The 24,564-nt window shown below is 37.1% G+C and overlaps 2 protein-coding genes across 2 annotated transcripts in view; both read right to left on the minus strand.

Moving 5' to 3' along the window:
- LOC145984496 (uncharacterized) overlaps positions 1-11,625 on the minus strand; it is a 97,327-nt gene extending 85,702 nt beyond the window's left edge. The window contains exons 1-2 of the mRNA XM_083118153.1: positions 11,608-11,625; positions 4,907-4,987 (exon numbers count right to left, since the gene is read on the minus strand). Coding sequence (XP_082974279.1) covers positions 4,907-4,978 — 72 coding nt within the window. The 5' untranslated portion in view covers positions 4,979-4,987; positions 11,608-11,625. The remainder of the gene's footprint in view (positions 1-4,906; positions 4,988-11,607) is intronic.
- Positions 11,626-14,936: 3,311 nt separating this feature from the next.
- Positions 14,937-15,566, minus strand: LOC145983642 (uncharacterized). The gene has a single exon (XM_083116706.1). The coding sequence runs from the start codon at positions 15,564-15,566 to the stop codon at positions 14,937-14,939; it is 630 nt and encodes a 209-aa protein (XP_082972832.1).
- Between the last annotated feature and the right edge of the window lie 8,998 nt (positions 15,567-24,564).

Raw genomic sequence — 24,564 nt, forward strand, 5'->3', positions numbered from 1 at the left:
TTTCATCAACATCCTACCTAATATACCTTTATTGTTTAAACTAATTGTATTAATTTTGATCATTTTTATTGTATTTCAAAATTGATAAACATGAAAAAAGAACATGCTTAAATACCAAACGGAAATACAGGAGCACATGAATGGTGAAATTTACACAGGCAGTGTTTCTATGGCCCAGTGAAAGAAACTAAGGAAGCCTCACAGCTGATTCAAGGTCATGACATTCTGAAAGGTTTACTGGAAAGGTACTGAGAAAAGTTTCCTCAAGCATGCATTGGTAAAGATGGAAAAATATTTCAAAATTGCTTGGGTCATTATTACCCATTCATGTGTCGTTACGGGTTAATAATAGTGATGGTGCGCCAATCCGCAAAATATCCTTCATGAAAAATTTGATGAAGATAGGAATGATCAAATTAAGCATTTGTTTCATTCATGTTAGTTTCTATAAATATTGACAATATCACTAAAGATTGTGCAAAGAACATTAACCTTTATGTGTTGCGTTTCTGCAGAAAAGTATTTTAAGGATATGAAAATTGTCACCAAATAGAATATAAATTTCTTTAAAATAATTTCATTTGGCATTCAAAAAATTGATTTTCTGTAGTTGCATTTTCTTCTACTCTAAGCATTTTCAAAAGCAGAGTGTCAGTTTTGAAGAAAGAAGTGACAGAAACAAAAAGTGATAAACTAAGAACTTTGGCAGGAAAAATAAGTCTAAGGAACTCACATTTGCAAACAAAGCACATTTAAAGGAAGAAGGAAAAGAAAAGGTATTGGAATTAGTGAATATATATTATTTAATGCCTTGAAATACCTCACTTTTTCTTGAAAGTGATTTGATTGGAAGTCTGTTTTCGTGGCGATAAAAAATTATTGTGTACAAATTCATTTTAATGATACTTTTCACTATTATTATTATTATTATCATAATCTTTATTATTTAATCTATTTCTGGGAATGTCTTTCAGTCTTCCAAGTGTATCCTTTAGTATTACCGTGTGTGCATTGAAATGGATCAAAATGTCCCGAAGTGTCAATTTCTCCTTAAAGATGCTAATCTTACACATTTGTATTGACTTAGGGGTCAAATAGTGATATCCTGAGTTTTCCTGTTTGTTTCGGCATTCTGGACCACTGTGCATTGATGGCAATTGTGTACCTGTGCAGAATAATTGCATACATTAATGGTGGAAATTCATTTCTCAAAGATTTTCAGTTTTGAAACAAGGCCCCAAGCTTAAATTATTATTTGAAGCAAAATGTATGCCTGAAAAACCAGTATACACTCCAAATGTTTGTGCAGTGGCATGCTACATATTTTATATTTTGAAACTCGAGATGAGAGCAAGACCTCCATAGAAGAGTAGTCACCATAATGCACTGCAAACCAAGAGATTCCAGGTTTGCGCCCAGGATAAGGCATGGGTGTAAATACTTGTGTTTGTCCTAACAACTGTTTCATTGGGTCATAATTCATCCTTTTCTTTGAAATTTGATGTAAGAGGAAGGGAGAAAAGCAACGTAAACTAAATGAAATAGCTTTAACCCTTAGTCGATACACCTAAAAATTCACACTTAAGACTCACTTGGGTGCCTGTGATGGGTCTGTGGTCATCTTGGGTTAGATGACCATGGAGCCGGGAATCTCACATATGAAGATTGGAGAGAATGACACAGATAGTTCTTCATATGAATAATTTCTATATATGCATGTTTCGTCATGATGTAAATATATTTATCAAGAGATATCTATTTGTTACAGTGTGAATATACTTTTTTTATTATATGCACATACTGTTGTTTCAAGTACCAATAAACACATTTCAAGATAGCATGATCAAATATTGTGTATTTCCAAATTTTTATGTACATAAAAAATACAATAGAAAGCTTGGTCACAGGGGTTTCATGGTCACCCTCGATTTTGCAAGGACATTTTTTTTCATATGAAGATGATGTGTTGTTAAGCTTGAAGAAAGAAATTCTGGAGCGCGGAAAGTAATTTTTGGAGTTCTACGTGCTACGAAACTTACATTTTTTAATATTTAAATTCCTTACCTACGTAACGTTCATACGATCTTCCAGGGCTTCCATCATGGCTGTGCATCATGGATTCACAGGCACATGTCTACATATTATTTTTATCTTCTTATGATTGACTTGTGGAATGGGATAATTTACGATATGTTATTGTGATGTATTGGCGGGTTGGACATTTCAGACATTACAATTGATTTGTGATACTCAGTGTGTGTAAATACGTTATCTTATGGAACATAGTGCACATTTTTTTTGGCAACTGCAGGCCGTAAAGGGGAGGGTTGTATTTTCTGAATGACTTGTGGGATGGGATAATTTGCGACTTCTTATTTTTATGATGGAACGGAAGAAGATGGTAGTATTCTGTGGAAAAGGACAAGAAAGACTATTGACATATGACTTACTTCTCTTTTGGACTTTGAAATTTAATTTTAACCCGCAATTCAGTGACTGGCCTTGGAAGAAGGAGGTAAGTTAACTTCTGAGATTAAATTCTAGCCTTAATTTTTTTTTGTACCTTCATGTGTCAGTGCAGAAAATAGCGTTGGGGGCAGGTGGTTCGGCCAGTTCCTAATATGCCTTCCAAAAGAACTCTATAGAGACAGGCGGGTAGCTGGAGGGGAGCGGAGGCGTTGCCGCGATATCGGTTGCAGGCGGCAGGTTAATTATCCCCAGGGGTGGAGCCCAGAATCGGCGGGAAATTTTGACAGCAATTTTCATGACATTTAGTACGGATGCTACGATACTAACATGGCCGCAAGTAAACTTCCATCTTGCAACTTCAAACGGCTATATCTCAACTATAAAAGGCTGTACAGTACTAAATACTTCTTTCCACGCTCCAGAATTTCTTTCATCACACTTAGCAACACATAATTTTCATAAGAAAAAAAAATCCTTGCGAAATCGAGGGTGGGTTAGTTTCCCTAATGTGCCAGTAATTAAACACTAATTATATTAATTATATAAAAAAATAGGGAAATAACACAACTACAGTTTGACCAAAGCCACAGTGACAGCGCTGGTATAGTACCTTTCTCTAGGCAACTTTCTTCACTTTTAAAAAATATTTAGGCAATGTATACCGGTTTTTTTTTTCAGAAAAGAAATAAGATTTTTCAGTCTTACTGCCATATTCAGCTTCTTCTACAGCTTCTTATACCTTGGCATATTCACCTATATTACCATCTTCTTCTACTCTTTCCCCTGTATCTCATTCATGTTCACTAATCTCATATTCATTATCAGCACCACTGAAATCCATCAATATCTGTTAGGGAATCATTGAAGATTGCAAGGATGTATTTTTCGTTCACAATCGATTTAGCTTGGTCGATGTAAAAATCATGTTAACACAAAAAGGAAACACTAATGACACACCTGGGTCCTGGGGACAAAATGTTAGTTGCTTTTGGCATATTTAGTACCCTCACAATGATAACCACTCCACTGGCTCAAAAAGAACAAGGGTTAGGAGACTACTGAGCCAGTCACGTCATTGCTGCCAATCACTTTGTAATGAAAGGCAAAATAAATTACAATGAGGTCCCTAGGACCCAGGTGTGTCGACTAGGGGTTAAAAAAAAGAGAGGGATCAAGAAATAACCTTTGACATTGATACGAATGAGTGTTTATAAATCAAGACAAGATCAAGACTAAGACTAACAGAAACATTAACAACTCAATATGAAACCAAGAATAATGAAAAACTTATCACGTGTGGGACAAGACTCTGTCAACTATGATTTAAATCTACTCTCGTTAACATCCCCACATCCAATTGTTATTTTCCATTTTGAGAAAGAAGCTGAGTACGAGGAGAAAAATTGACCTACTTAAAAACAATTATGCAAGGTAACACGACAAAAGTTAAAATTTTGTCTTAAGCACAATTGATGCACAAATACGCATTCACAGATGGACTTAAGACTTTAAAAATGGGATCTGAAGTAGTTCACGAAGAGTGTGTGTGTCGGTGGGAGGGAAGAAAAAAAATATAAAATATTGTGAAGAACATTCCCCCAGCTTTTCTTAAAGGCATGAGAAAACATCCCCCCACCTAACATTTCAATTTTAAAGCTGATCTGAGCCACTGAACTAAGTCCCCACCTGCTTTTGTGGCTATTTTTAAGCACTGTGGTTGGGCAAAGATTTATGTTCAAATAAATCCACCTAAATACCTCATACAGTTTCTGCCATATGTGTTAAAAACACTATACTTCCAATACAATTAACTGCATGAAACTGCAAACTAGTAAAGGGACGAAAAGTTTTGCACACAGTACAAATTCAATCACTACTTACAAGATACTTGAAAGAGAGAAAATTAAAGTTTTGCATTCACAAAAAAAATCGATTTTTAACTATGAAGATGTAAAAATATAAATTTCTGCTGCAAATGTGGATTATGCTTTTTAATGTGGCAACAAAATCAGTATTGACAGAGATTTATTTATGTGTATGTGGGCATGCTAGTGAGTATGTTTTGTGCATAAGAAACATTGTTTGGGTTTTGAGTTTTTTAAGTAAATTTTATGCACAGATAGACTAATTGGGACTGGACCTACAGTTTAGAATGGGATCTATGTGACTCCACTGGGTATCGAAGCTAGGATTCCTTGACTGTAAGGTGACAATGTTACCTCTATGCCATTGGAGAGGTCCATAAGAGATATTGTTCATACAACTTCCTGATAGTGTTAAGGTTAAGCCTGTCTCCTTGAAATCAAAGAACTAATTGCCAGTGTGCAGATCCCAGCAGCTCCGATCACACTTAAAACTGCAGTCCAGTCGTGATTAGCCTAATTAAACAAATATCATGTAAAACAATTATAAAATGAACACAAAAATTTTCACAAACCTGATGTTCCAAGTGGTTGCATGTTTTTGGGCTTTCTCTGGTAGTCCTTGCTGTATTTCCAACTGGGAACATGTCTGTCACCTGCAAGTTTAAAATTAAATGGAATATCAGAGGTATTTTATTTTAGACTAAATTTAATCAAATTTTGCACTAATAGTGAAGATGAAGTAATTGCAGTGAGAAAATTACAAGAAACGTAATAAGAGTGAATAAAGAGGAATATACAGTAAATAAGAAAACACCATGCACAGGTTTGGGCTAAAGTATGCTATTAGGAAATTGAAGAAAAAGTACAAATAGGTAATAACACCAAGAAAACCATTCCGTTCTCCATAGCTCTCAACTCATCCCCCTCCTCCTGCCAAATTTATAACCTAGGCCTGCAGCAAGCCCTAATCAACCGTGACTATCCTTCCACCCTCATCAACAAACAAATCACCAGAGCCACCTCCCACGCCTGCACCAAAGAACAACCCAAAACAAACCTTCTTCTGATCACCTGATACCACCCTCACTTATGAAAATAAAACATATACTCCACTCCCTCATTCCCATCCTTCACAGTGATCCTGACACTAGAGATATATTTCGGGACAAACTATGGGTTGTCTTCCAGCAGCATCCCCCGAACCTCAAAAACATATTGGTCCAAAATACACCAAGCCCTCCCACTTCACACCCTGCAGCCCAAAGGTGCAACAAACCAAGGTGCAAGACCTGCCCTATATTCATCACCTCCCCATCCCTCCAGAATCATGCCACAACTGATGAGTTCACCCTTCACCCAAAGGGCACCTGCCACTCCTCCAACCTCATATGCCAAACCTCTGGTAAGTTCTACCTTGGAGTAACTTCTATCCCCCCTCAAACTTAGAATCAAAAACAACCGATACTCAACCCAAAACTCCAATCTCACTGTCACCAGCCACAAGACCATCTTCAACAAACTGTTTCCATAGGATGAGGCCTCCCCGATGGCACAGTGGTAGCATTGTCATCTTGTAATCAAGAGGTCCCAGGTTTGATACCCAGTGGAGGTACATAGTGGTTCGGATCCCGCTTTAAACTGTAGGTTCAGTCTCAATTAGCCTTACTGTGCATAAAGTGGACTTAAAATACCAACTCAAACCACAGATTATGAGAAAGGCATGCATGCCACTATACCCCCCAACTCAACCTAGCCACTCAATAATCGCTTTTCCCTTCTCCACATACTTCACCCACCCACCATGCAGTAAAAACTGATTAAAATACGTAAACATTTGTAATCTATCACCTTTCTCTTGCAACATGTAGCTATGTTTGTGCGTGTGTGTGTGTGTGTCCTCTAGGTGCTCACTGAATTGCGACCTCCTCCCCAAAAAAACAAGGTAAGGCCCAGGAGCTGCACTGATCACATGACACTGGAAGTATCATGGTGAATGTATAGATAAAAACACTACATGTTAGTCGCAAAACATATGTTACAATGGTAGGTGGTCAGGATTTAACATCGTTCCAAAAGGGCATGATTGTGGGTGCCCAAGCATCAGGTGTGACAATAACACAGACAGCGACACTGGTTGGATGAGCTCCTTCCAGTGCAGTGAAGGTGTACAGAGAGTGACAAGAAAACAGGGTAATGACCAACAAAAGGCAGAAATGCAATGGCGTACAAAACGCCAAAATGGCTCGTGACAACCGAACACACCATCAGCATGTGGGAATTATGGGACCAATACAATAGTGGATACACAACACCCATATTCCACACAACTGTACAGCACACATTGTACCGCCAACTTTGTCTTGCTTGGGTGCATGAGAACACCAATTGGACCATGGATGATTGGAAAAGGGTGTGTTGGTCCAATGAATCATCTCTTGCTACAGCACTGTGAGGGGTGTGTGCATGTGTGGTGCCAACAGTACGAGGCTATGGACCCATCCTGCATGGATAGTGCTGTACAGGTGGGTGGGGGTGGTAGTATGGTGGGGGTTGCTTCTGTTGGCATAGGCTGGTGTATATGGACCACCGTGTGACATCCGTTGTGTATTGGAAGGTGCCACATCACATCTACCCACACGGTGACAGCATTTTCCAGGACAACAATGCATGGTGCCACAAAGGCAGGACTGTACTTGCTTGGTTGGAGGAACATTCCACAGAGATGCAGCATATGAATTGTAGAAGAATTGTAAGCTGCCTAAAGTCCCCCCAATCTTAAACCAATAGAGAATCTGTAGAATGTTGTGGAACAAGCCTCTCAAACCATGCACCCTGCACCATTGTCAGTTGGCTCATTATGGGATGGCATCAGAAATATATGCTGTCAGATCCCTATGGATCAGATCAGCACCTCGTGGAATCCATGCCATGTTGTGTCCAGGTTGTTTGCCAAGACAAAGGTGGACCAACAAAGTATTAGGTAGGTGGTCGCAATTCTGTGAGCACTCAGTGAACAAGGTGACGATGCTACCACTGCACCATCCGGGAGGCCTGAAAGATGTGGTTGACATGGGCAAAATATTCAATACTTAAGTTGTAGTGCATAAAAAAGGAGAACTTATAATTATGTTGGGTTTGAAAAATGCCATGTCCATGTAAGATATTGGAATATTAAGGCAATGAAACTTGACACGACCATTCTACGCATGCATGCTTGATAGAGAAATTATGTTTTCATTAAAAAAATACCAATCTGCAGAATTGCAAAGAAAACTGAACTATAATGTAGAAAACATAAATGGATATAATGCATAAATGGAAAATACAAAAGCAAATATGATCCGCATTAGAGATGAAGTCAGCATTCATGTAGTTTGGTACATGCATTAACCATGTGGTGAGGAGTTGTGTCTATGATGCATATGGAAGCAAGGAAGACAAAAACATTTGGAGAGCAAGAAAAGTTCATATCAACTGAAGCAATCGAATGTAACTACTTTAATCTGTTCAAAATATATAAATAAATAAATATCAGTGACATTAAATATGAATGTCCTAATCTACTTTCAAAAGCACATAACAGCAGCATTAATTGAAATGGCAGGTTATTGGCAAAATACAAAAGTACTCGTCATATTTTAAAATATTTTTTTAGGCTATTGACCAGTTGAATTCCACAACTCACTTGATTGATAGCCCAAAGAATCTTTTCATCATTCATCACCAGGAAAGCTTCAAGACTTACTTCAGCTTATCACATCATGATATGACCTTGCAACACACTCAAAATGTTGCACAGATGACCACACTAGTTTGCATACCAGGCATCAGCTAAACTGGTTGCTTACAGGGAAAAACAAATGTGAATATACATGTGAGAGAAAATCATTCTGTACAACTAACTAACTCTGCAATTCCTAAACCTTAAGCTATATTGCTGCAGGAACATTCTTCCAGTTCTCCCCATCCTGGGCAAGATCAATCCACTTTTATTATTGTTGTTCCTACAGGATTTTTACCATCACTTTTCTCAAGAAGGATTTCTACTCTCTCCGTAAGTTCTACATTGTTTACCCAAATGCAGTGCCATAAAAATTATTTCTTGTCAACAAGTAATATTCAATTGATTAGAAGAAAAACATTTTGCAGGATTATTATATACATTTACTGTTAAATGGAGGTACATACTAAAAATGAAAATTAGCCCTTTGATCGCCCCCCACAGAAAACCATGTGGAAAGGTCCTGCATTCCACTTGGTTCCGCAGAGTATAATAACAATTAAACAAAAACTGCTTGCAGAAATTGCTTAGGCATTAACACAGTGGATGATCTGCTTATGATATATATATATATATATATAATATATATGTAAAGTAGTTCATCGGGCTGTGATTGTGTATGTCGACGTCCTATTTCTCGATTACTTCCTATGGTAAATGCATTTTATCTCATGATTCTGATATTATCTAATGCGAAGGCCAGATGATGAAATGTCATTATGCTCATGAGAACACTTCATCAAGCAAGACCTGGAGGTCACTGCCGTCAGGAGGGGAAGGTTCAAACTGGACCATCGACCTCCCCTGTCAATAATTTGGCGTCTCATTTCAAGTTAAAAAAAAACAAAAAACAAGAAAGCTCGTTGTTTTCTTTGTTTCTACAGAAATAAGGTTCATCTACTTAGTATTCAAATATAATAACCAAAAGTAAAAACTGCATCAAATCTTTTAAAATATATGGTATTAAATAGAGGTGAACTGCCAACCACAAAATCCAGGTAATTAATGGTCCCACAGCTTTCAAAATTACAAAAATTGTAGTTTTATGTGAGAAGTCACAGAACATGAACTTATTGGTACTACTTTACTATACTGGAGACACCTATCAATGATTTATTTTGCAATTTTTTGCATTGCTAACGTACTATTCTGCATTGCGGAACATTTATTTAGGTGAAATAATGAATTTCTAACGAAAATAATGTCTATTTCTTACAATAACGAGTACTTACTGTTGTTCCTTATTTCCCACAAACCTTCCACGGGCAGCCCTAAATACCATTGACGTTAGCCCAAAAATTCACGATAGCCCAACGATCCATCATGGGTACGAGGTATGCCTACTAGGTTAGGTTAGGCCTGTTAGGTTAGGTTCCATTAGCACTCCTTTCATTCAATTTAGCATATACGGACAATACGAGAGCGTATTGTGCTCTCATGCAGAAAGCAAATGGCGGCAGTAGCAATAGCGCGTCGGAAATAGATTTTCATAGAAAACCACATGCTTCCGCATTAAAATGGATCAAAACTACATTCCCGAACATCAACAACGCTACAGAAAATGATTTGCGTAAGTACTTTCTCCTGTAAAATTGAAGAAATCAGTCTCTGGTATAGTAAAGTGTTACCAACTTATTAGTAAAATTTCCGTAATCTTTTTTTAACGATCCATGTAAAAGTAGCTACAGCTGCCTTCCCACAAAATCAGTGTGCAGGGTGTGTTATATAAGGGTTCAGCACACCTCATACTGTAGGTCCAGTCCTATGCATCAATCGAAATCACCAAATTATACATTTATTAATAAGAAAAACTACCCATGTATAATCAACATAAAATGTTATTTTTCATTTTCGTATTTGCAATTTGTTATAAACTATGTAGCATTTTCAGTTTTAGAAGAAAATAAATTCAGACTATATCAGTAAGAATTCAGTATATTGTCAGGTTTTTCTATTTGATACACATTATCACTAAACATAACATATTTCAAGTGATACACAGCACCATCCTGTCTAACCACAGGACTTCCACTGGAAGGCAGGGAACATCCACTAGGTACTTAAAACTACCATAATAGTATTGGGTGCTTCGATGAATGCTCAACATTAGAGCAAAGTGAGGTAGTTCGATTGATTTGTTGTTTTAAGTCCACTTTATGCACAGGAAGGTTAATCCGGAAACAAAGTGAGGTAGCTGGACCATTGAAGATACTTCCTACTTGGATTATAGAAGTTGGCAATTGCTACTTCAACCACCAAGGTTTCCTCCTGCTATCTGCAGTCAATGTAGCTGCCAGTATATATTTTGTGGATGCTGGCATATGTATATGCGATGTTGAAATGTATAAACGTGTAAGAAAAGTGTTATTCTCAATTGCATGGGAAGAATACAGCATTTTTGTCGCTTATTGTTTACTCATACACCAACTTTCCATGTATAGCTCATTTCTTCCTCTCAAATTTTACCTGCCAAATACACAATATATCTTACGAGAAACAATACTTTGCAACGTAAATAACGATTATTCCCGATAACTTTCAATGCATGCAACGTTAATAGATAATATTTTAAAAACCAAGAGATAACGTGCTTACCTCACTCAAACGTTCCTTATTGATTTTGTTTCCATGGCAACGACTGATTTAAGATTTGTGCTAATAATCGATTATATCGATTGTATTCAGCATTTGTGCCTGCACAGTTCGTCCAAACTCTGTTAAATTACAAAGGCGCCATAAGAAGATGCGATTTGGGATTTATAATTGCTTTTAAATACCACACTGAGAGATGATCTTTTTCCCACATGTGCAGAAAAAGTAATTTTCATCCTGACTACCTTTGGTCCAGGAAACAAATGAAGTCCGGGAGCGAAATCAGTACTATCTACTATCGAAAGAAAAGTGGATAGAATTGGAATGATTGGTGTATAAAATCGCGTTATGATGTTGATAATTTCAAGAGGATCTGGGACAAAAACATCTATCCTTACATTCGTAATTTCATCGTGTTTCACTAACATCGCCGCTTGTCACATCACTGCCATTTGTTTTTTTAATGGAACAAACCTCAATTTCGCCTGTTGTTTAAGTTTGAATGGAAACACGCTTTTTGGATTAATTTGGAACAACAAAATAGTATAGTGCGAAAGAGGAGGAAGATTTACTTCAAGTGCAGTTGCAGAACACACACATGTAAAGAAGAAAATCAAAGAAAGCTGTGCTGAAAACATAAGTACCGCTTTATTAACAGACTTAGATTTTAAATCTCAATTTCGATTTGGAGATCCATCAGCGGAGGTAAATTTGTTGATTTATTTGTTTTTCGTATTGTTTACATTCCAATTAAGCTTAACATATGTTTCTATAAAGGAAGCGGTAAAATTTCAGTAACCGCCAAACGTCTGAAATTCCTTTATTTTCTTCATTAAAATTTCAGTAACCACTAAACGTCTCTAATTCCCCTATTTTCGTATTTTTCACATTGATACTTACGTGTTCTGCATTCCTAAGGGTTCTTCAAGTTCGCGTTTCGTTTTTTGCACGCAAATAATCTCAATTTTCGAAATATCGGGTATTTTTATTTTGTTTGCTTTCGCTTGCGTTACACGCGATATGGCGGAGAAAACTTGACTAGCGTAGTCCATGATCAGTGGTTATGCAGTGTTGCAACCTTCTTCATAGAAAAATATCTACTTTCGTGTTACTGATTTTGTATTTTTTTCCAGGTTCGAAAACCCCACGAACCATGCATGGATAGACCCACGAACTATTCATAAATAACCCCATGAACCATTCATAAATAGCCCCACGAACCATGCATGGCAAGGTTAGGTTAGGCAAACATAGTTAAATTTGTTTTTCAAAATTAGAATTTTTTTTTCGGGTTCGAAAACCCCACGAACCATGCACGGATAGCCGTACAAACCATTCATAAATAGCCCCACAAACCATTCATAGATAGCCCCACAAACCATTCATAAATAGCCCCACGAACCATGCGTGGCAAGGTTAGGTTAGGTTCGGTTAGGTTAGGCAAACATAGTTAAATTTGTTTTTCAAAATTAGAAATTTTTTTTCGGGTTTCCAGTTTTTTGGGGCTATCAGTCAGTGGTTTGTGATGACATAATGAACACAAAAGTAGGTATTTTTCGGTTAAGAAGGTTGAAACACTGCATATCCACTCCAAAATTACAAAACACATGCACGGCACAATGATCCATGACGAGTGCATGCCACATTGTCTGTTACCCAAGTGGAACAAGGAAGACAAATAATCTCTCATAATATGAATAGTTGACACTATTTTATGGAAAAAGGCATAACTTCACCTTAAAGAATGTTCTGCAATGGAGAAAAAGTACCAGTGGTAAAATTAAGGAAATAAATGAGTTAAAAGTGTCCAGGCGTTATCACATATTTACTGATTCTTCAAGGTGCCATTTCGTTTTTTTCATGCAAATAATCTCAACTTTTGACATATCGAGTAATTCTTGTTTGTTTGTTTTTGCTTGCGTTACACGCAATATGGCGGAGAAATCTTGACTAGCGTTGTCCATGATCAGTGGTTATGCAGTGTTGCAACTTTCTTCATCGAAAAATACCTACTTTCATGTTACTGATTTTGTATTTTTTCCAGGTTCGGAAACCCCACGAACCATGCAGAGATAGCCCCAGCCCCACGAACCATTAATAAATAACCCCACGAACCATGAACGGATAGCCCCACGAACTATTCATAAATAGCCCCAGGAACCATGCATGTTTAGCCCCATGAACCATTCACGGATAGCCCCACAAAACATTCATAAATAGCCCCACGAACCATGCACGGCAAGGTTAGGGGCCCAAGTTCCTTTTGTTTAATTGAGATTTCTTCATGCTACGAATGCAATTTTTACATGGTTTGATTTCGATGTACGTCTGTTAACACATGCTGCGAAGTTTTAGCGATTACTTAAGATTTTGTTCAATATATGATTTCGTAGTTAGGTTTGGTTCCCTTAGCATTAAAATAAAGTCCCTAAATGCATTCTACTAAGGTTCCGATTTACTTCTACATTCATTCCCACACTTCTACGATATTTACTGTCGCTTGTCGACGGAGAATATCTTGTCCATGAGAAGTGCGTAAGGTAATTTTCAATTTGTTTTTTTCAACATAAATAACTTTTTTTTCGAGTCCAAACAGTGTTCATTACTTTAAGGAAGGTTCAATTTTTTGTGACAATGATTTCCAAAATTATACAATAATTAGTCTATCTGCTAGGAGACATCATAAAACAATCAGATCAGTTACCGCAACAGCTTTCGTACATTGGAGAGTCATTAATGTTGAAAAATACATGATTTACCGGCTAGGGGAAAAAAGCACTTCTGAAACCTTTGTAAAGTATACAGAAACTCATTTTGGTAAGTACTTTCTCTTGTAAAATTGAAGAAATACATTTTGCGAATACGAAAATTTTACCAATTGTCTAAATATCTTGTAGTTTGTTCATATACCATTTCTTGCAAGTATGTTTTGAAAATACACTATTGGTGTAAAGGAAGAAAGGTAACACTTTCGTATAGTGGAAACGGATTTCTTACTTTTTACATAAGAAAGTACTTATGGAAATAATTTTCTTTAGCCTTGTTGAAGTTCAGGAATGTAGTTTTGATCCATTTTAATGGGAAATCAATTGTTTATCTGCGAAAATATCTCTCAGACACGCTATTGCTGCTGCCGCCATTAGCTTTCTGCACGTGAGCACAATATTCCGTGTGTTACGCCGTGTTTTCGCCATAAGATAACGTGTGGAGGATTTTTTAAACTATGCTTACCTAATATAACCTAACCATACAGGAAATGGTGTGTGAGTCTAATGTCAATAGTTTGTGGGGCTAACGTCAATGATTTTTGGGGCTAACATCAATGGTTTATGGGGCTAACGCGAAATGATTTGCAAGGTATTAGCATAATTTCAAATCTGGGCACGAAAGTATTGAATTTCGGTGAACAATGTTACAACACTGCAAACACACTCCAAATCGACAAAACACTGGGACAATGCACGATGAACCAGTACGCTATTGTCATATTGTGTGTTATAGAATGCAAAAAATGAAGAACGGTAAGTACTCGTAAATGTAAGAAATTGATATTATTTCCATTAGAAATTCATTATTACACCTAAAGAAATGTTCCGCAATGCAGAATAGTACGTTATGAATGTAAACAGGTGTGAAAGACATGATTTGTAGGAGTTTCCACTATAATAAAGTAGTACCAGAAGAAATAACAGTTTTGGCTACCCTTGACACTCTGTACCCCCTGGAGAAAATGAAATATTTTGCATGGTTTATGAAGATTTTGTTTTTATGAACTTTTTCAGTTGATTTTAGCTCTAGGAAATGTATTATTGTGAAGTAAAGTATGTCTGTTACCTTAGTGTGTTACTTTATTGAGTAGCAGAACAGCCAGAGGCTTTGTGCAAATGAATATAGCACCCAAAACAACTTTCCACAACAGCAGCTATAATTTTACGTAGTTAGGTGTGGTACTGAAAGTTATTTTTGATGTATTCTTTCACTATTTTAGTGTGCAAACAAAAAGTTTTTACTAACAGAAAGCTGTGAAAATACTCTGAAATTGCAGGTTTTAACTTACGTGGGCCATTCTTTGGGATCAAAAATCTCTGTCATTTGTGCTTCTGTAATGCTGGAACCACTTTTACATTACGCAAAACAATGAAATCTGTCAATTAAAAAACAATTGACGTAGTTCTTGAAGGGGTACATTGGTTAAACGGCCCCCAGTTCATCCACATAGCGTCGAAACGTCAACCGCCCTTGCAGTGGAATGAGAGGTGTCCGTCGCACGTACATGATACCTGCCCAAAACAGATTCCACCACCACCAAAGGGATGGACTTCTTGCACATGCTGCTGCCTCCCGTGGCGTTGGCGACGTCGCCAAACACGTTGTTGTCGCGTATCAGGCCGCAAACAGATCCTTGTTTCATCGGAAAAAAACACATTCCGCCATTGTTGCACATCCCACCTACGATGTTCATCAGCCCATATTCGTCTGTTCCGCCGATGGTGAGGTAGCGGTGGCACACGTCTCAGCGGCCTATATGACCTTAGTTTGACACTATGCAAACGATTACGCACAGTCTGGGTCGCGATACGAATGCCGGATGCTTGCAACAAGTCCTTTTGCAACTCCCGGGCAGTTGCTGTTGGCCTTCGGCGTGCAGTCACAGTAATGTATGCATCCTGACGGCATGTTGTCACTCTTGGACGACCACTTCTCGACGTGTCTGATACACTGTTCGTGTTCCTGAATCGTTTCCATGTTTTGGATACCGCTCCTTGGGTGACCCCGACCACACGTGCAACCTCCGCCTGTGTATGCCCTTGTTGCAACAATGTCACAATCCTGGTGTGATCAAACTGCGTTATCACCATCGTTAACGCCAGATATCCATTTAACGCTTGCACTGCTTCGAAGACACTGGATTTGACATGCTGCGAGATGGCCAGGTAAACTCAGCCGGCCGGGTTCGATACCCGGTTGAGGCACAAGTGGTTCGGATCCCACTTTAAACTGTAGGTCCAGTCCCGATTAGCCTTACTGTGCATAAAGTGGACTTAAAACACCAACTCAACTCAACTCAAACTCAGCCGGTACTGATAGGTTGTACCACATTGTAGATGGCGCTAGCTGTTGCCCGGATATGCACGTACATCACATGGTGTTCTGCCTGCATTCTTTTCTCATGTTTCCAACTACATTCCACCCGCACTGCGCCCTGCCCATGTCCTCTCTCCCCGACAAATGGAATATTCCAGACTTTTTGTGAGGAGTTTAGTTTGTAGTGTTAAAAAAATGGCGAGTTAATTGCTGCCACATAGTCAGAGCAAATTTTAAAAATCTGCCCTTTTTTCCCTGAACCCTTGATCATCATTCAAGTTTTCAAAAGAAAGAAACTGGTTTAAAGGTCTTAGCAATTTTTATTAATTTATGCTATAATACAGAGTGATCCATTGAAGTGTGGGGCACAACGTCGGTGTTTGTGCTATTGGCAAGAAAGGAGTTCACGGCTGCATGCAGCACTGTAGACTGTCTGTGAATCAAGCGTGCAAGTTTCCATAACTAATTTAAAGAGGATTATTTTACTTACCAATTTATGAAAGAAAGTGCTGAAACTGGCCGCAGTCATTGTCCACACATTTTTGACACCTCTTAACCAAAACTTGCTGTAGACCTCCTTTCATAAATGTTGGATATTTCTTGGCAGATGTTACGTTTCAGTTCTTTTAGGGTGTGTGGATTTTACTTGAACACTTCCAGTCCCCTGAAATTTAATATGCAGAGAGTGGAGGATTGTTTGATGACATGGAATTTTTCAATAATTTAATCTTGTTTCAAATCACCTTTTATCTTCACGTGCCAATTGAGTTACCACATATGAATCACAAATAAATACATGTTGTGCAGTAGAGAGCATTTGCTGAGCCATAACACACATTGCAGTCGAATACACTAGAAAGAACACAATACATAGCAAGCACCCTATCACTTCACACAGTCTCCTGCCTACTTTCACGACCTCCGAAAGAAACTGGTTTATATACCCTCTGGCCACAAAAATGTTTGCACATCAAATGCAATACAGTATTTTTTTTATTATTATTTATTCAGATTTTCAGATACAGTCTTATTTGGCCATTTTACACTGAAACAACATAAAGTAGAAACAAAGATAACAAAAGAAAAAAACAATAACAAGATGGGATAGATTTATATGTTCTTGGTCAGCACTGTACAAAAATTACTTTCTGGAAGGAGAACATCTACATCCAGGGGAACTTTGTTGTAGACTTCTGGCAGCCTGTAAAACAAGCAGCATTGTAGAACTGATAGCCTAGTGGTTTGGTTGTGGAAGAGTTGCAGGTTGCGCATTTGCTTTTGGAGTATTCTAAGTGTAAATTCACTGATTAGGAGATCAGTTCTGATCTTGCCATGTTTTATTTTGTATAAAAATTTCATGTTATCTAGATCTGGGGGGGGGGGGGGTTGGTTGGTTCCGCTTTGCAGATTCCTTGTCTTTCTTCATGGTAGGCAGGTGCGTTGTGACATCGAGTGAGTCATGATTGAAGGTTAGAAGATTTTTTTCTTGGAGTTACTTGCATATCAGGCAGGGTTGCCAGTACATAGTCAAGGTTGCTGTCACCATGTGTTTTATGCATGTTGAACTGGTTTAACCCAATTTCGTGAATGAACGTATCAATAAACCACTGGTCATTTTGACAGTTTATAGTTCCCATAATTGGGCTTTCCCAATTGATGGACAGGTTGAAATCACCAACTAGCATAATATCACCACTTGTCATTGCTGCTAATACAGAATCCCTGCAGGCTTCGAAGATGGAAATGGGAGAGTTCTTCGTGGGCGATAATACAATCCAATGAGCATTTTTTTTTTTTTTTTTTAATATTGAGTTCTATCCAAATATTTTCACAGTCCGTGATTACGTCTCCTCGTATTTTGCAATTCCATCTAAGATTATCACAGAATTTTGGACACCTCTTTTGTAAATCTGGTGAGTAAATAACTTTTTTTAAATAATTGAGGAACTCTTGTGTGCTTACTACATTTACATTCTATTAATTCAGGTACTCACATTTTCCCAAGAAGCTATTTTAAGTAATTTTCTATTAATTTCGGTAGCCACTGCCACCATCCTCATTGGAATTTGATATGTTGTTGCTTGGCATGTTTCTGCTGTTTCTTCCTAAATCACCACTAGATGTGCTGTTGTCACCTGTATGTCTGCATATGTGTTGTCTGCTGTTCACCGGTGTTAATTGCTGCAGCTTAATCCAGCTTACTTGGCTTGTAAGATTTGACAGACATTCTCGATTCGGCTAAGTTAGATTATAGCAGAATAAAAAATGGCAGCAAATGTGATGCAGCAGCTCTCCTTTAACGACGAGACAAGCAATCATTTATGTGATGCTGTTGTAAGTTAGAAGAGAGTGGAAAGAATAGTCAGAAGTATGTAATATTATTTTCATTACGGAAGAAGAATATATGTTCTTTTTTAAAAAAAATGGTATTCGAAAAAGACAAAAAACAAAAAACAAAGTTTAAAACAATGGAAAGTAATTTTATCCCTAGAATATGAACATGTGTTTATTACCAACAATACTCCAGATTTATGTACAAGCACGGTTTTGTTCAGAATCGACAACCAAAATTAAATATGTTGATAAAAATGTTTATTCCACATGGTTGCTGGACAAAAGAAAACTACCAAAGATATATATTTTCGATAGTCCGCAGGTTATTTTTTAAAAATAATATCATAATCATAATATGTCTAGTGTTATAGCATTTACGACTCAGATTTTGCTATTACAGGTCTCAGAAGAGAGTTTCATTGCTTCATTTATATCCAAGTTTTATTGAAAAACCATCAGCTCATTGAATTTGCATGGAAACGCACAATAAATATTGTGTAAATTATTTGGAAGCTGTCAACACTGATGTTGTAATTGGCACAAGGGTTACCTATTGAGCTGTGTGTTTGTTATTATATGTGCAAATTTCATAATTTTAATTTATGTTAGTTTGGCTAACTGATGCATGAAACAACCTGATACAAGAATAATGAATTATAAACATATTTATACATTTACACACAGGATCATAATCAAAATTAGACTGGCGAATTAAAATATTTGGCCAATTATATAGGTGCATGCAGTATGCATACTACACTACAGTTTTGCACATTACCTTGTCTGCCGATGGTGCACATTAGAGAAGAAAACTATATAAACAAGCGCACATTGAGTTAGTTCATCATTGGGGCCCAGTCTTCTGAGATGGTCCTGATGTTCCGTCTCTTTGTCGTCTCCAGTTCAGTCCATTACAGCAAACTTGATCACTGTACAAGTTGTTGTATCAACACTTGCCCGTTCACGCACCTGAGCATCAACAAATCAAGCACTGTAAACATAGTTCGTACTTGGTGCTGTTTTAACACTTGCCCGTTTACATGCCTGAGCGTCAACAGATCAGCACTGCTCACATATACCTACGAACAAGGAAGAAAAACAAGTTTTCGTGATCAGGGCACTAAACTCCATAGAAATCACATGTTTTTGTTATGCGGCAATTTTCTTTGTTGAACAGTGTAATTGGTATGTACAGATGCAATAGGTGTCATAGAGAAATTGCAGTCGCATTGAATGTGAGTAAAACCTGAATGGTGAACACAATAAACTAATTCAAGCAGCAAGGTACAGTGGATGATAAACCATGCTGTAGCCGCCCCAGGGTAACAGCTGTACGCGAGGACCGGATTGTCGCGAGATTGGCAAAGAATAACCGTAAAGCCCCTCTTCCAGTGATAATGAGGGAATTTGAAGATTCCACTAATAAAAGGGTCTCAAAGATGACCATTTCACATCGTCGGGGGAATGTGGACTTGCGTCTTATGCTCCTCTCAAAAAGCATTGCTCAACAATGTACATAAGAGAAATCATGTGAAGTTGAGCATAAATAAAATAAACTGGTCCATGGAACATTGGGGTAAGGTCCATTTCAATCAAGATTCGTGCTGTAGAGCTCCCGAAAAGTGAGAGTTCGGAGGACAGAAACTGAGAAACTTCTCCCCTAATATCTCATGCCAGCTGTTCAGGGTGGGGGTCAATCAGTCATGATCTGGGGATGCATGTCTGCTGCACAGACCAGGATTTTGAGATTCATTCCTGGCTCTATGGATTCATGAGAATGCATCGAAACAATGAAAGATAACATGCTCCCATCTGCCCAGAAGCTCCACAACGGGTACTTTGTCTTCCAGCAGGACAACGCGACTTGCCACACATGAGCAGCAACAATGGCTTGGATTCAAGCGAGAGAAATCCCATTGTTGCCTTGGCCAGCACGAAGTCTGGACCTGAATCCTATAGAAAACCTATGGCATGCCATTGGTCTTCGTATAGCCAGACGCCAACCAAGGAATGTCCAGGAACTTCGTGAACAGATATCCAAAGTATGCAACGAGATTATGCCCCAAGAATGCCAGAAATTGTTCCGCAACATGAGAAAACTTGTGCAAATGTTCTTGAAACTTAAAGGTGGACCTATTGACTATTAAAATTTCACACTTCATTCATCTAATTTCAGGAGAAATGTTTGTTTCCAAGTATATTTTCAAAGTTCAGATTTATTGATTTTACAAATTGCACCTTTAGTTGCATCTATTAGTTATAAGTGCATTAATGTGCCCTTATAATTTCTTGATCTTGATGTACCTTTCAATAACATTACGTAATAATTCCAATTTTGTATTAAAGTGTTTATTTCATGAAAAGCACTCGCATATCTACTTTTTGTGTTTGTCTGAAAAACACATATCAAGGTGGTCTTAAACTTTTCGTAGGGACTGTGCAACCCTACAGGGTTGCATTAGTTATATTTTTTTGTTGAACAGTAAGAGAAGATAGTTTCAAATGCAAATTGTCCATCACAATTTTTAAGAGAAGATAGGTTCAAAAGCAAATTGTCCATCACAATTTTCATGGTTTGTTTTTCACAATGTGACGGTCACTAAATAAAAACATCCATAAGGTAGGGCATGTGCTTGACATCAGCAGATGTCCGTTCCTTAAAACAATAGAGGATTTGAAATTGATAGAGAATTAATATAGCAGCAGTGGACAATTTGCCATTTATACATATCATCAGTTGTTCACTGAACAAAGAGGAAAAGAAAGTTATACCATTATCAGTTGTTTCTAGTACCTGTCTCTCTGTGTACATACAGTACTCCACCTATATGTATTTACTACACAATATCTGACACTCGTACAGAGGAGGAGGAGTGAGAATCCTGCACAGCAAAGATTTTAGGAGGCAGAATTCAGCAGATAACTCAGTTATAAGTGGATTTGGAGATGGTAAGGTTTACATATGTATATAATTATAGAGAATGGATGTTATATTTTATGTTATGGGTATACTAAAAAACAATGTGCAGATCAAATATTTTTGTGGGGTGGAACACTATACATAGCTGGACAGACACACAGGAAATGCACCTATTTATAAGGTGTTCAATTTTTGGACAGGTGACAGTAACTAAGAAATGTTGATATAATATAGAAAACACATTATGTATCGTTCATGTCTTAGCATTTTCTGTATCAGCATTTGATCTACAACTGTAATACCATTGCATTTTGCAAAGAGCATATGAGTGTTTTCCTTGTGTTGGAGATTTTGTTTGTGTGACTTGGTACACAAATTTATTATTGAATAAAAGCATCAAGGCACTGAATGCTACATGTGTTGTATTCATCTTAAAAGCAGTGTTCGAAAAACCAGTTGGTTCAAAAAGTAACAGAGTTAAATTACTAATTTAAAAAAATAACTTATTATTAGGGTTCAGAAGTTGATGAAAAATCCTCTTTTTTTTCCAGAGCCTTGAAAACAATGCTGAATCTGATTTTAGCCTGATTCCCATAATTTACAACCAGAAAACATTGATTTCATTTTGCATTTTTTTTTTCATTTTCAAGATTTGTTTCTTCATCCCTTTTGTTTCATGAATTTTAAATGCATGATCTACCATAATATATGTATTTAAATTTCCTGAAGTGGTCTTTTTAGTAAGTTCACCATGAAATGGTAATGCACAATATTATTTTTAACAGAGTTTCGCAATGGATTAAATAATTAATTGTGGTACATTCATTTTTCCCCCTGCACTTAAAATACTTTGTGTGAAGCCTACTTTGAAGTTCCCGTGCTGGCCACTATAATCGCTTTAATCTTAATCATCCCGACATGTAAAGGAAATATAGCCTGATGTACATGAAACACAACTGTATTTTCAGATTATTATTGTTTTTAATTGTATTAAGGACTGAGACATCGGCTCATAACAGTGGAGAATTCAGATCAGTGCCAGTTGGCATCAGCAAGCTCTGTGACGGGTGGAGAAACCCCACAGAAAGCAAAGGGGAAACGAAAGAGGGAGGGAAATAAAGCACCAGAGTGGTTTCTGGAGTACCTCAAGAAGAGAGAAGAGGAAAGAAAGGAACAGAAAGAAAATAAAAGACCAGAAGCCATTAACAGATTGACAGAGGCAGTCCTAGAGTTTACAAGAAGTGGAAAGTAATTTGTTTTTAAGTTGCTTAAGTTGTTTTCAAGTTGTTAATTTTGATTGTTCATTCATTTAGAGGTAAAAAATTACAAAATTTCAGATTATTTACTGTTAGTTTTGGATTTATGGACTTTCAAACTAGCAAAAATACCAAAATTTGACATTTTAAGATCTTTAAAGTAGTGTAGATACAAAAGAAAAAATAATGTAAAAAGCTCAAATTGGTGTCATTCTCTTTTCTGTTTTTAATGCCCTTCAATTTGAAATTAAAAATGGCTGTGCTATTTGAATTTTGTAATTTCTGAAAAATTCCTTGTAATCAAGGGGTAATGGCGCAGACACACAAACTGTAGGTCAAGTCCTGATTACCCTATCTGTGCAACTTAAAAAACCTAACAGAATAATGAAACATGTGACATGTTGGGTATTCCATAAGTAAGTCACAAATAGACATCCCATTTTACATTTCTAACCTATTTTTTCCTTTGCAGGTAAATGAGAAATAACAAGTTACATCAGCATTTCATTAATAAACATGACACCTGATAATGTTTTATATGCCTAAAATAACCTATTTTGCTTCTTAGAATGTAATTTATGTTTATGCACCTAAGTAAAACATTTTTTGGTAACATTGTATCTAAATATATCTGTTTGGCAGTTACGCGGAGATAGGTAATTCAGTCTGATTAGTTCACTATTAATTTTTCATGCAAATTTTTCTTTGCAGTTTATTTCACCAGCCATCTGGTGGCTTCCTCAGGCATATACTGTCTTGCTGCAGGCAGCATGGTTCCTTCTTCAGCTTGTGTTCATGGTGGCGCTAGTTCATGCGGTCATTTTACTTACTGTTTTTCCTGTTCATGCCCAAATCCAAATGAAAACAAATGCCGTTCCATGGAAGCAGATGACAAAACCAAGAATTGACACATACATTGCCAAGGACCCGATGCATGGCAAAAGATGGAAGCACGACGCCCGCACCGGAATTTTGGTAATTTTTTATTGTATATTTTTTAAAGTTTTTTTTATATATATAAAAAAAGCATTTGGTCTTTTTGGCAATGAAAACTCGATGAATAATGTGTTTGAAATATACTCTCTGTCGATTTCTCTCCCTCCAAGTCCATGATGATTTTTCAAAGCTCTAAACTGAGCAAAATGTTTTTTGCCACTCTTACCTGCACAGTCCAAAGTGCAAACTTCAGATCAGTGTGGTCTTGCTCACTTTCACATCAGTTTGGTGCTTTGTGGCACCCATACCTTTCGACGTAATGTTTTAGCATTGAAATTTGCATCACTAACTTATGTTTCTGTTGAAGGATCATTTTCAATATATAAGACAGTTTTCACAGAAGGCAGAGTTGACTGTGGATAACATAAAAAATAGTTTTTTATTCAGGATGTCCACTCTAGGACCATGATAAAATTCAAGTGTAATTCCCAGGCAAACTTCCTAAAAGTGAAGAGTACGAGCAGATGTTTTCTGTATTTCAACCTTACGTAGTACCACCTCTCACCACACACACAAATATATTAACAATATATGTGTGATTCCAATGTATCAAAAAGTTCTAATTCAATTCAATTAAACTGGTTATATATATTTAAAATATAAGGTGCAGAGCCTATATTATCCATTGTAGATACTCAGACTCACAGGATGTATTAGTCTGAAAAAATGGTATTTGTGTAAGAATTTGAAACAAAATTTTACCTCTAAAGTTCAAGATATCTGATCTTGCAATAATCTTCTATTTGACAGATAGATTTTTCACCAAAGGACACTAACAAATTATTCGGGGTGAGAGAGCTTTCTGTTCCTCACGTCTAACAATAATTCCCAGTTAGTAGCCACTCTGATATTGTGCAGCAAATTATCCATTTATTATTTATTTTTCATAGCAACTAGCAACTTGCTAACAGTAATAATTTGTGGATTATATTTGAAGAACCTTAAAATCTGAGGTTTAGTCATAACAGAAAATATTTGTGTAAGTATGATGTAAATAAATTTTAATTGACATGTGGAAAACTATGTATGTAGCAATTATGTATTAAAAGTCATAAATAGGAATTTTCATATTATTTGCAGTTCAAAAAATTATAGCATTATAAAATATATGAACATGAGTAGGGGTAGACAAAACTGAAAATATTTGAGGGGCCTGAATTCTTGCCCCTGCTGGCCTTCCTAAAGAAGGCTCTACTGATACGGGCAATGGAGATTTTTATAAGTTATCTCTAAATATTACCGTATTTCCCAGCGTATAAGATGCAT

Source organism: Lepisma saccharinum, chromosome 2 (assembly GCF_977018435.1).
Source record: "Lepisma saccharinum chromosome 2, izLepSacc3.1, whole genome shotgun sequence".
Classification (NCBI taxonomy): Eukaryota; Metazoa; Arthropoda; class Insecta; order Zygentoma; family Lepismatidae; genus Lepisma; species Lepisma saccharinum.

Coding starts and splice junctions, on each gene's coding strand:
- LOC145983642 (XM_083116706.1), bottom strand. CDS start 15,566: ATGGTGATAACGCAGTTTGATCACACCAGGATTGTGACATTGTTGCAA.